A 10,540-nucleotide genomic window follows, 5' to 3' on the forward strand; every position below is an offset into this window, starting at 1 on the left:
GTCCCAGGGGGAACACCTGGGACATTGTGCAGATGTCCTCTTTCCCTGCCACTCTCAGTGTAAGCAGAAAATCCTTGGCTTCCTCTGGCAAGTCCTGAGGAAGCTTCATCCCAGAGAGGAGATTCTTATTTTGCTATTTTCCCTTTTCTGACACTACTGTTCTCCAGCTGTTGGGTTGAGTTGGAGGTGATTTGGCTTCTTAGACTGAAATCAGCAGGACCTGGAGGATGCAGGCAGTGTGAAAGGTTTTCCCCTACCTCACTGCCAGTCTCTGCTGCCAGGGCTGGATGGAGATGGGTGTAGTTGCACTCTGTCGTGCCCAGGGTAGCAGGATCTTAAGGTCTGTTGATTTACAGCTCCTAATTGGAAGGCACCACAGGAACACTTCGTTTTGCTTGGGAAACTGAACCAAATTTGGGGTTAGTTGATGGCTGGTTGTCCTGATAAGTTACTGATTCTCACAGCTGAATCTTACAGATGAGTCGCTGCTGAATTACAAGGAATTTGGCAGTGGTTGTGCTAAGTTATTTATAGGAGCCAAGGTTGAATTCAGCCTATAACTTTGACTTGTTCGTCCTGGGAATATGTGGAGCTGGCAGAACTGAGCTTTTTAAATCTGAGGAAAGCACTGTCACCTTCAGGACAAGCACTGAGAGCTGTTCTGGTGCTGCCTTGAAAACTTTTCTCATTTTCAGAAAAGTTGCTAGTATCTACTGAAAAATTCTACAACAAAATATTTCTGCTAGTTGTTTTTGACATATTTTTTTCCTTCCCTTTTTGGCTCCCAAAAGCACAGATATTTCACAAAGAGGAGATGACCACAGAAGACACTTCCCTCTCTCTAAGCTGCTGTTGATGTTGTAAAGAATTAGAGGTCAACACAGGTTTTAAAGGAAAAGGAAAACAACCATGTGGTATTGGGAGGCTGAAGAAGAGTGTTGTGCTCTAGGCTATGTCTAAATCCGAATATATAACGAAAGATCAAAAGCCTGTAGGGTATAAACTGCGCTGCAGTTTGTTGGCAAAACTCAGCTCTACTGGCTTGGCCATAATTGAGACGGTGATGGGAAATGATGTGAGCATGACTCACGCACGATGTGCTCTCAGCAGCGGGCTCGTGGCTGGACAGGAAACTTAAGGCTGCTGTTCCCTTGCTTGAGTCCTATAAACTCCTACCGTGGGTGCCCCTGGAGCCCTTGAACAGGAAAAAAGTTAGGAAATAACTGGATTTTTAATCTGGAATGTCTGCAGGGTTTCCAAGGAGCCACAGGCGCCCGAGGCAGCAGTGGCGAGAAGGGACCTCCTGGTGATGTTGGGCCAACAGTAAGTGTCTGCTTTTGGGTCCCAAATAAGGCCAAGACATGGAATAATTGAATGGAAATGAGCTGTTCCTGCAGCAGCTCTTCCTCAGGGTCTGGAGAATGGTTTAAATTCACACTCATCCTTCTTTAGGAGATGTCTGGGCATCCAAAGCCCGGGCTACTGATTTGTTGATAAGGCATTCAACAAATCCCACCTCCCTTCGCTCTCTGCAGATTCGCCTGCTACCCAAAGTCTAGACAAATTTCTGGTGTAGATTCTAGAATGAAACAAGAAACTCACTCCTGAGCTGGAGCAGCCAGCATTGGGCTTGTAGGTGAAACCACAGATCTAAATGTTACAGGTGTTTCTTCTCAGATGATAAAAACCCCCTGTCGTGTTGGGAAATCTGCTGTAAGAGACCATCTGAGAAATTTCTGCATCCCTGTTGATGGTGCTTATCCCACTGCTCCAGTTACTGATATATTTCTCTTTTTCCTTAAAAACAAAGTGTTTGAGTATGAGTCCACTCTTTTGAGTATGGACTCAAAGCTCTTGCAACCACTGCCATGAGGTCAAGGAAACAAGAGTGTGAGAAACAACTTTTCTCTATGTCTCACTAACGTAACCCACCCCTCAGTTGGATTTCTTTGTTTATTTTCTCTTCTTCCTTCCCTTGGACTTCTTTATTTTTATTTTGGTTTTTTTTTTCCTCCAGGGGCTGCCAGGTCCTAAAGGAGAAAGAGGAGAGAAAGTGAGTTTTTCTGGTGCTGGGTGACACACTCAGTGCATCATACCCTCAAAAGAGTGGGTGTGGTACCCTGAATTGCAAACTTTGCTCACAACTATGAGCCAAACTTCTCCAGTGCTGGTTGTACCTACTGCCTGTTGCCTTTCCTTTCCCCTGCACAGGCTGGGCTGGTGGGGTACAAATAACCCCACAGCAGGCAGGAGCTCCATAATATCACTTGCAGTAATGAAGCAGAAATGTCAAATGCAAATCCATTCTCTGCTGAGAAGGGAAAAACCAAACCCACTTGGCTCCGTTTTGTTCTGGTTTAATGTGTTGCAAAAGGGAACTCATTTGTAATAATCATTGTCCATGCCCCAGCACAGAGCCTTGGCAGTCAGGACATCACTCTGCCTTGGAAGGTTATTTTGTTGGGGAAAGAAGTTTTTCAAGTTTTTCAAGTTTTTCTCATCCTGACTTCTGGTTAAATGAAAATGCCAGGACTTTCCAGGAATCATTGCCAAGACTGACTTATGCAAATTTGTCTTCACACAGGGATGAGGTGCTTTTGTCTCAAGTTAATGCCTCAGAATTATAATTTTTAAGAGCATTCTCCTTCCTATACTACCAGCTTTTCCTTTTCTAGACTTTTTTTGTACGCTGGAACTTTCCATTTCCCCCTCCTTTGGGTGTTGAACAGAGCAGTTTTTTAAGCCAGGATTATCTGCACTGTGATCCAGCCAGAGATGTATGTTTTAGAAACAGATCCGGAAGTTGGTGCATTAGGTATGAATTTTCACGGTCAGTGTTTATTTTTGAGCAGGTTTTTGCATTTTTATAATTTTTCCCTACTTTACTAGAACTTTTGGAGGGACCCATCATATACAATTTATTCAAAGTACAGTAAGAATCAATATTCATAGAAGACGGAGTCGAAGATAGGACATCGTAATATCTGATCATACTAAATGTTTTACATATCACAGAACACTGAGTTATAGACTTATCATCTTTTCTGATAAAATTTGAGGGTGAAATTTGCTCTCCCTTTTTTGGTAATTATTTAGATTCAGTCTGGGCCTTTTGATGTGCAGGAGAAATGCAATTATTGATGTTTCCAATTTCAATTTTCTGGTTTCAGAGCTTCGTGATAAATAAACAGAGCTGCATTTCACAGTAATTAATATCTCTGGAACTCAAGCTGAGAAAATGAACTGGCTGAGAGCTATCATGCATTATGAGATCGATCCTTTCTAAAAGATATTAAGGCTTCCTTTTTTTTTCCTTAATTAAAAAAAAATTAAAATGCTTCATTTCAGGGGGAACCACAGTCTTTGGCCACAATTTACCAGCTCGTTAGCCAGGCTTGTGAGCGGATGATTCAGAGTGAGTAGAACCAACCCAGCTCCTCAGTCTGGTCATGTGGTGATGGGACAAGGGGGAATGGTTTAAGCTGAAGGATTGGATTTATATCAGATATAAAATTGTTCCCTGTGAATGTGCTGAGGCCCAGGCAGAGGTTGCCCAGAGCATCTGTGAACTCCCCATCCCTGGAAGTGTCCAAGGCCACACTGGATGGGGCTTGGAGCATCCTGGGATCGTGGAAGTTGTCCCTGCCCGTGGCAGAACAGGGAACAAGAGGAGTTTAAGGTCCCCTCCAACCCAAACCAGGCTGTGATTCTATGATCCTGTGACTCTCCAGAAGTGGAAAACCAGAGGAGACAGAACCTGAAGCTGCAGTGATCCCAGCAGCTCCCAGCACCCTGTGCCCTGCTGAGCACCACCATCAGCAGATGTCCCATCTCAGGCTCTAAGCACTACTCTGGGTTTATCAGGTGGCATTGGCACAGAAAAGACCTGCAAAATATTTATCTGCAAAACCCTTTGGTGTTTTGCAAAGCCTCCTTTATTTCTTAAATGGAAAAGGCTTGAAACTGATTTGAGAGAAATTATTCTTCCAGCGATACGTGCTGAATCTCCCCAGGCAAGGCAGTTTTGCAAAGCTCCTGTGCTCTGATGCGCAAAGAGAAGCAGAGTCTTGTCCAAGGTCAGGCACCAAAGTCATCACTCAGCTGCCCATCTTCCTCTTCTGCCTTTCTCAGTTTGGACTGACAGCTTTTTAGCACTAGCTGATCATTCTAAGTACCTTTTTAGACAAGATCCTTTGATTTTTATGTCTCATTTGAGTTTCCCAGCCAAGGAAATGTTTACTTTCTGTCTTGCCTTCTCAGCTCATGTGTTGAAATTTGATTCGTTCATACATGAGCATGCAAGGAAGCCAGTTCCCATTTGGGAGGAAAGGTTAAAACCAGGAGAACCAGGACCACCAGGCCCTCCAGGCCCACCTGGGAGCAGTGGAGAAAGAGGAGAGAATGGCACCCCTGGACAGCCAGGCAAAGATGGGTATCCAGGGGAGAGAGGTACGGACAGAAGTGTTCACAAGCATTTTTCACTGCATCTTTGATACTTCAACTAAACATCTCAGTGCCTCAGGCAGTACTCTATAGATAATCCATGATATTATTTCATTTAATTGCTCTTTCCCTTTTGGACTTCCAGGAAGAGACACCCAAATTATAAATCTCAACAAGCAGGGAGAAGCCAGCCCATTCTATTTCCAAGCTCTGCATGGAAGGAAAGGCCAGTTTAGCACCAACTGTAGGTTTGGGGGGATGGAGAGTTTGGTTTTAGAGGGCAGGAGGCTTTTCCTACAGAAGAGCAGCCATTTGGGTGAGCACATCGGGGTGGATCAGATCAGCTTTGGGCAGAAATGAGGAGTGTTGGGAAACACTGATGGAAGACATGGGGGAACTGAAGCAATCTTTAAAGGGAGGGAAGGTTTCTGGAGCAGGAGTTTCAGCAATGAAAAGCTCAGACATGACTAAAGAAATAGATTAATGTAATCTCAGAAGTGGCTTCAGTTATTGCACACGAATGAGTGAAAGGTGGGAAGATGCTTTGCTTGGATTCGCAGACAATGTTTGTCAGTGGTTCAAGTAATTGTCTGTCAAAATAAAAAGAAAAACATTGGTTTCACCAGTGTCCTAACACCTGTGAGTAACTGAAGTGTTGTGTTTAACTCCTTCCTCCTGCAGTAGTCAGTCTTAGCTGGTATCTGCAGAGCTTATCAAAATGTCACTTCCAGGACAAGGGAGTGACAACCTGCAGATTTTTCCAGCCTGTCAAGCAGGAGAGGGAAGAAGATGGATCTCAGTGAAAAACCACCTGAAGGAGGTGGCCGATCAAAATATTTTCATCTTTAAACAATGAAAAATCACATTTTGTCAAAATGTACCTGTTTTCTCTGAGAGGTACACAAGTTTCACAAGGAATTTAACAGGAAAACATCAATCCTGGCTAAGCAGCACCTGGTCAAAGAGACAGTTCAGCTTTGTGATTTGTTTGATCCACATGAAGAGCACAGAGGTGGACCTGGCCCTCAGGCTGGTGCAGTAACATTACTGCTATGAATTTCTCTATGAAAAATGTTAAAAATGTTCATTCCCACCCTTATTGGGCTGCAAATCAGTGCTGCTTGGATCAAAGAAATCAGTGCCCTGTTGGTCACAGCAAGAGTAGTTGCCCAGACTGAATGAAAACAAATGGATGTTTCTCAGTGTTGCCAAGGGCTGTGACCCCACTTTGACACACAGAGAGACTGCAGGAGCCTCAATTCAGGGTGAAATTCGATGTGCAGTGAAGCAACAGTTCTCTCTTATCTGTGAATAGGTGCCCCAGGGCCCAAAGGAGAAAAAGGGATGTCTGGAGCCAGTGAGGAAGGGAGCCAAGGACCCAGAGGCAGAACAGGTAGAGTGACCACAACCTCTGTTCACCGATCCAGCAAGGCCATGTGATGGCCACCAGCTCTCAGATTCAGAGCATCATCCAGCTGGAGGACCTCTGTGGTGGGATTGTACTCACCTTCCCAGCACAGCCCTGTTGGCAGCATCCTCGACGGTTCCTCTCTGCTAAAATGCAAGGGATTACTCCGGGCAGCTTCTTCCTTCTGGTACCCATTCCCAGGGGATGATGTGTTTGGAGGACCTGAGACACGTGCAGGGAGTTTTAGTCTTGCTGCCTTTTTGCATGCAGACCAGATGCTCGGGGGATAGAAGCTCTGAAAATTCAGCTCGTGGAACATAAGGGTTTGTGAGTAATCTGTGAGGATTTGGCGTACTCCTCCACCCTGATCCCTGCTGCTTGGGATCGGTGGGAAGTTTGCCACTGGCATAACAAACCAGGCACTGTCAAAAGAGTGTGGCCAAACACATCCTTCTTCATTTAATTTCCTGTATTTGAGATGTAAAGACACAAACCCCAATGACTCTGGGGTGGATCCTGGGCTTAAGGTGATTCTCTGCATTAACATGTCGGTGGATTTGGGGTGCTCATAACCAGGCTCCATTTTTAGCCAAGCTGGGCACCCTTAAGGCCAAGGATACTGGGGTTCAGAACAGGTTTTCCAACAGTCAGGTCCTATTTATCCACCAAAATGAGGAAGCCATGCTCAGAAAATTACCTGCCTTGTAGGATGGAGGAAAACACAGAAAAGGTATTGCCCTGCTAAAGCAGATGTGCTACAGCTTACAGTGCTTCTCCTTCTGCAGGCCCACCAGGAGAAGTTGTGCAGGGGAAACCAGGCCCCAAGGGTTACCCTGGGAGTGCTGGTCCTCCAGGTTCCCCTGGTGTCAGAGGGCAGCCTGGGCAGCCTGGACATCCAGGGGACTGTGATATCTCTGGATGTTATGAGGCCAATAGAAGAGGTAAGTCCTGGCTATGTCAGTACAAAAGTTATGATTTTATGGCTGGTCTCTGGTGGCTTCTCCTGAGCCAGGCAGAGCCCTCTGTTCGTCCTTCAGGCACCATCAGTCCAGCACAGCCTCTGCAAAGCACTCAGGGTGATCCCTGTGCAACCCACATGGATAAAAGCCAGTTCCATGGGCTGTTCCTCAGCCATCCTTCATGGATTAACACAAAACTGCAGCAGTAGTCAACCAGGGGGGGAGTGACCACGGGGGATCTGTTCTTCATGTCCCCAGCATGTCCAAGGGGGATGGAGACAGGAACAATTCCTCACTTCCTACATTTGCATTTCATGGAGGCTCAGTGGGACAAAGACCAGGGTGATGAAGAAATTCACTGGCATGGAACTAAAGGTTTACAAGGGAAAGGGATTAATTCTGTGCCACTCCTTCTCAGACCCTGACACTGATTTATTCATTTGCTCAGTGGCCTCCTCCTTTCCACACACAGATTTTGTCCCCTGATGTCTGGAGGCAGCTGAAGACATCGCTTTTCCCTGAAAATCTCTGGAAGAAAACTCCACAACTCCAAAAGAAGCAGCACCCCAAATAGCAGATGTGTTATGTTTTTTTAATGCCCCATCACTTCCATATGGACAAGTCAATCAGAGCCACAAACTCCAGAGCCACAGCCTGTGTCTGGCTGAGCCCTGCACAACTGCAGCGCTCAAACTCACACCGCACATCCCACAGCGAGACAAAGGCACAGCTGGACACTCAGGCTGACAGACTTGTAAGAGGAAATCCTGTATTGAAATGCTCAGAAATAACAGATAATTTCTGCCCATTTGTCTGCTTGTGGTTTCTTTTTGTCAGATGTTGTTCTGTGTCCCTGGCACAGAGAAAAGCAGTACCTCGTAACCAAAGAAGCAAATCCACTGGAGCAAAGCTGCATTTTCTGTTGGCTGCCAAGGTAGCAAAGTCTGGCACCATCCTGGCTGTTTCTGCTTTTGGCAGAATGCTGATGGGTTCCTTGCAGGGGTGTTTTGTACACAAACACTGCAGCCAGAGATCACCTCACCGTGCTGTGACAAACTGCTGATCAACTCCTCCGGGGCTTGGTAACTCAGGCAAAGGCTTACACGAGTCACAGTCCTGTGAGGAGCTGGAGATTAACCTACCGCCTTTTCCATGTCCCCCTCCTGCAGGCTGAGTAGCTACTTTACATTTTATCAGGTGGAATATTGAACAGCTCCCAGTCTGGCTTTTACCCATATGACATGGAGATAGTTGTCATGTTACACCCCTTCCCCTGCCATCAGCTGAGATGTGTCTGCAACAAACCGTGCAGATACTGATGAAAATATTCTTCCTTTTTTGCAATAACTGCTTCAGGCTGTGCTGGATCATTGCCTGTAACCTGTCCCTGCTTCAGAAACAAACCTTCCTGTGCTCTGATTTAAACCCAAATCCTAAAGTAAAAAGTATAAGTATACAGATTTTTCAAAGCTGTTAAGAGGTAAAAAATGCAGCATCATGCACATTCCTCTGCATTTATTCTGGTTGTGTAATTTCTGCAGGTACACACAGACTGGCAGCCTGGGTGTTCATACAGCCAGCCTTTGAAAAGTTGGCAGCAAATACATCACACTTAGAAGGCAGATTGTCACATCAATGCCAAGGAGAAATAGATTTACCTTGAGAAAACTGACTTTTTTAGACGAGTCCAAATATTGTTTCTTCTTGTCATTAAGGAAAAATCCTATAGAGTTAAGAAATTCTGCTAAAGGAATGTTGGAACATGTCAGACTTGTGTGGGAGCCAACCTACAACAAAAGTCAGATAAAATACGGTTAGTGCATCCTGTAAGTATCTAAAGCAGTCCTTGGCTTTATGTGTGTTCATCATCCAGGAACTCCCAAGAATTAATATTTTCAATATGACATACAATCCCTTTGGAAGATGTAGAAAAATGCATAGAAATAGCACTCTGACAGAAGTAACATTTCTGTTCACCGTGGAGCTCTCCAGAGCTGCCTTGACATATAAAATGGAAAGCTTTTTGCTCAGATGAAGTGCTGTTGCAGGCAAAGCTCCAGCCAGAAGGAAAAGGAGAGGTCAGAGGAGCTGAAGGCTACAGCACAGCAGAGTGCTTGTGTTTGGAAGAGACACGTTCACAGGAACACCCTGCACAGGTGTTGGGAGTTGCAGTGTTTATACAAGCCAAAGACCTTCGGGACTGTGCATTCCAGATTCCTTGGAAAAAGAAAGACAAACAAACAAACAAAAACCCACAAACCCCACAAACAAACAAACAAAAAAACAGACAAACAAAAAACCCAAAGCCACCAACAAACAAAGCCAAACCTGCATTAAGTTGGTTCTGAATGGTTCTGAATTTAGCACTGAGTATAAACTCCAAAGCTGTGATAACTGGCAGGTGAAAGCAGTGGGCAGCAAAGGCAAGGAGGCAAAAGAGGTGCCTGCACAGCAGAACACGAAATTATTCCCATGAAATGCTCACAAAGCAGGGAAGGTGAGCAGTGTAATGAGGAACATCTGCATTTACAGGTTATTCTGTTTCCTTTCTGACCTGAAACAGTGCAGCTAAATTCCCCGTTCTGAACTTGCTGTTCTGCCTGTTCAAATTTGTACACCACAGGTGATTTGAGACACAGCTCCTCCATGTTTCTTTATCAACTGTTTTTGAAAATTGCTCACATCCCCACGCTGTGTGTCTTGGGATTTGATCTATTTTGGTGGGATTTCAAGTGGTATTTGCTTTTGTGTGGCTATTTCAGACACAACAGGAACGGTCAGACTTTAACAAAATTGGGTCCCAGCAGGGCTATTGATTAGGAGACAAACAACCTGCACAAACATCTTGTCCCTTTAACTTTGTCCCAGGAGTGGTTTTATTTACTTGAAATCAAGGGTATTTAGTCCATGTAGTGTCACAGAGCCTGTGCCAGTGCTTTGTCACACAATTCCTAGAGCCAAGGAGCTTTTCTGCTGAGATTTTAGGCACTGAGAGTTTGACCCACCTGCTGTAGGTGGGTTCTGGCAGAGACTGAGGACATTGCAGTGACAGATATTCTTGCAACAAGCATCTTTTTGGGGTGTTATCTCTGTCTCAGGAGTAAGATAGAACCACAGGAATAACCAGCAATGCTGTTAACAAGCAGCAGAGCTTGTTATCCCCTTTTTCCATGATTCAACAGCTTGGCTGGACCAGAATTAAAGGGTTGGAAACAAAAATAATTATTCTGGGTGTGGATAAAGTGTCTTTAATGGACATCTCTGCAGTGGGAGAGGGCCAGGTGGGACCATCGAGCCAGGTGGGGCTGTTATGGGGGTCATGTTCCTAGGATTGTACATGATTCTTGCACCTCACATCTGCATCTCTCTGCCTCCACCCCAGTGAATTTCCCTGAGTCAAATTTCTTGATAAATGCCTAGAGAAACCTATCCAAAAGGGAGGTGTTATAAGTTATGTGGATTTTCTCATTGGGGAATGAGATGGAAATCAGCCCTGGAAATGCTGGAGAAATGGGGATTTTACACAGATCATCCTACAAGCCAGCTGCAGATAGAACACCCTCTGTGGCTGGGAAGATATCTGGACAAAGTGAGCATTAGGGAAGCAGGAGAAAGAAGATGTAGGGGAAAAGAGAACAATGGAGGTAACTGAGGTTGTTACAGTCAGGTTTTTTCCATTCATGCCCAAAGGAGCAGTACTGGAGGGAAAGCATCAAACACCCTGTAAGGA

The 10,540-nt window shown here is 45.1% G+C and overlaps 1 protein-coding gene across 3 annotated transcripts in view; it reads left to right on the top strand.

Moving 5' to 3' along the window:
• Positions 1-7,594, top strand: part of COL20A1 (collagen type XX alpha 1 chain) — a 50,632-nt gene extending 43,038 nt beyond the window's left edge. For all 3 annotated transcript variants that reach the window (XM_040079936.2, XM_040079938.2, XM_040079937.2), the window contains exons 34-40: positions 1,252-1,323; positions 2,018-2,053; positions 3,349-3,415; positions 4,261-4,449; positions 5,759-5,836; positions 6,637-6,792; positions 7,283-7,594. In XM_040079936.2, the coding sequence (XP_039935870.1) occupies positions 1,252-1,323; positions 2,018-2,053; positions 3,349-3,415; positions 4,261-4,449; positions 5,759-5,836; positions 6,637-6,792; positions 7,283-7,296 (612 nt within the window). In that variant the 3' untranslated portion in view covers positions 7,297-7,594. The remainder of the gene's footprint in view (positions 1-1,251; positions 1,324-2,017; positions 2,054-3,348; positions 3,416-4,260; positions 4,450-5,758; positions 5,837-6,636; positions 6,793-7,282) is intronic.
• Positions 7,595-10,540: the final 2,946 nt, after the last annotated feature.

The sequence above is a fragment of the Hirundo rustica genome, chromosome 16 (assembly GCF_015227805.2).
Source record: "Hirundo rustica isolate bHirRus1 chromosome 16, bHirRus1.pri.v3, whole genome shotgun sequence".
NCBI classification, from domain to species: domain Eukaryota; kingdom Metazoa; phylum Chordata; class Aves; order Passeriformes; family Hirundinidae; genus Hirundo; species Hirundo rustica.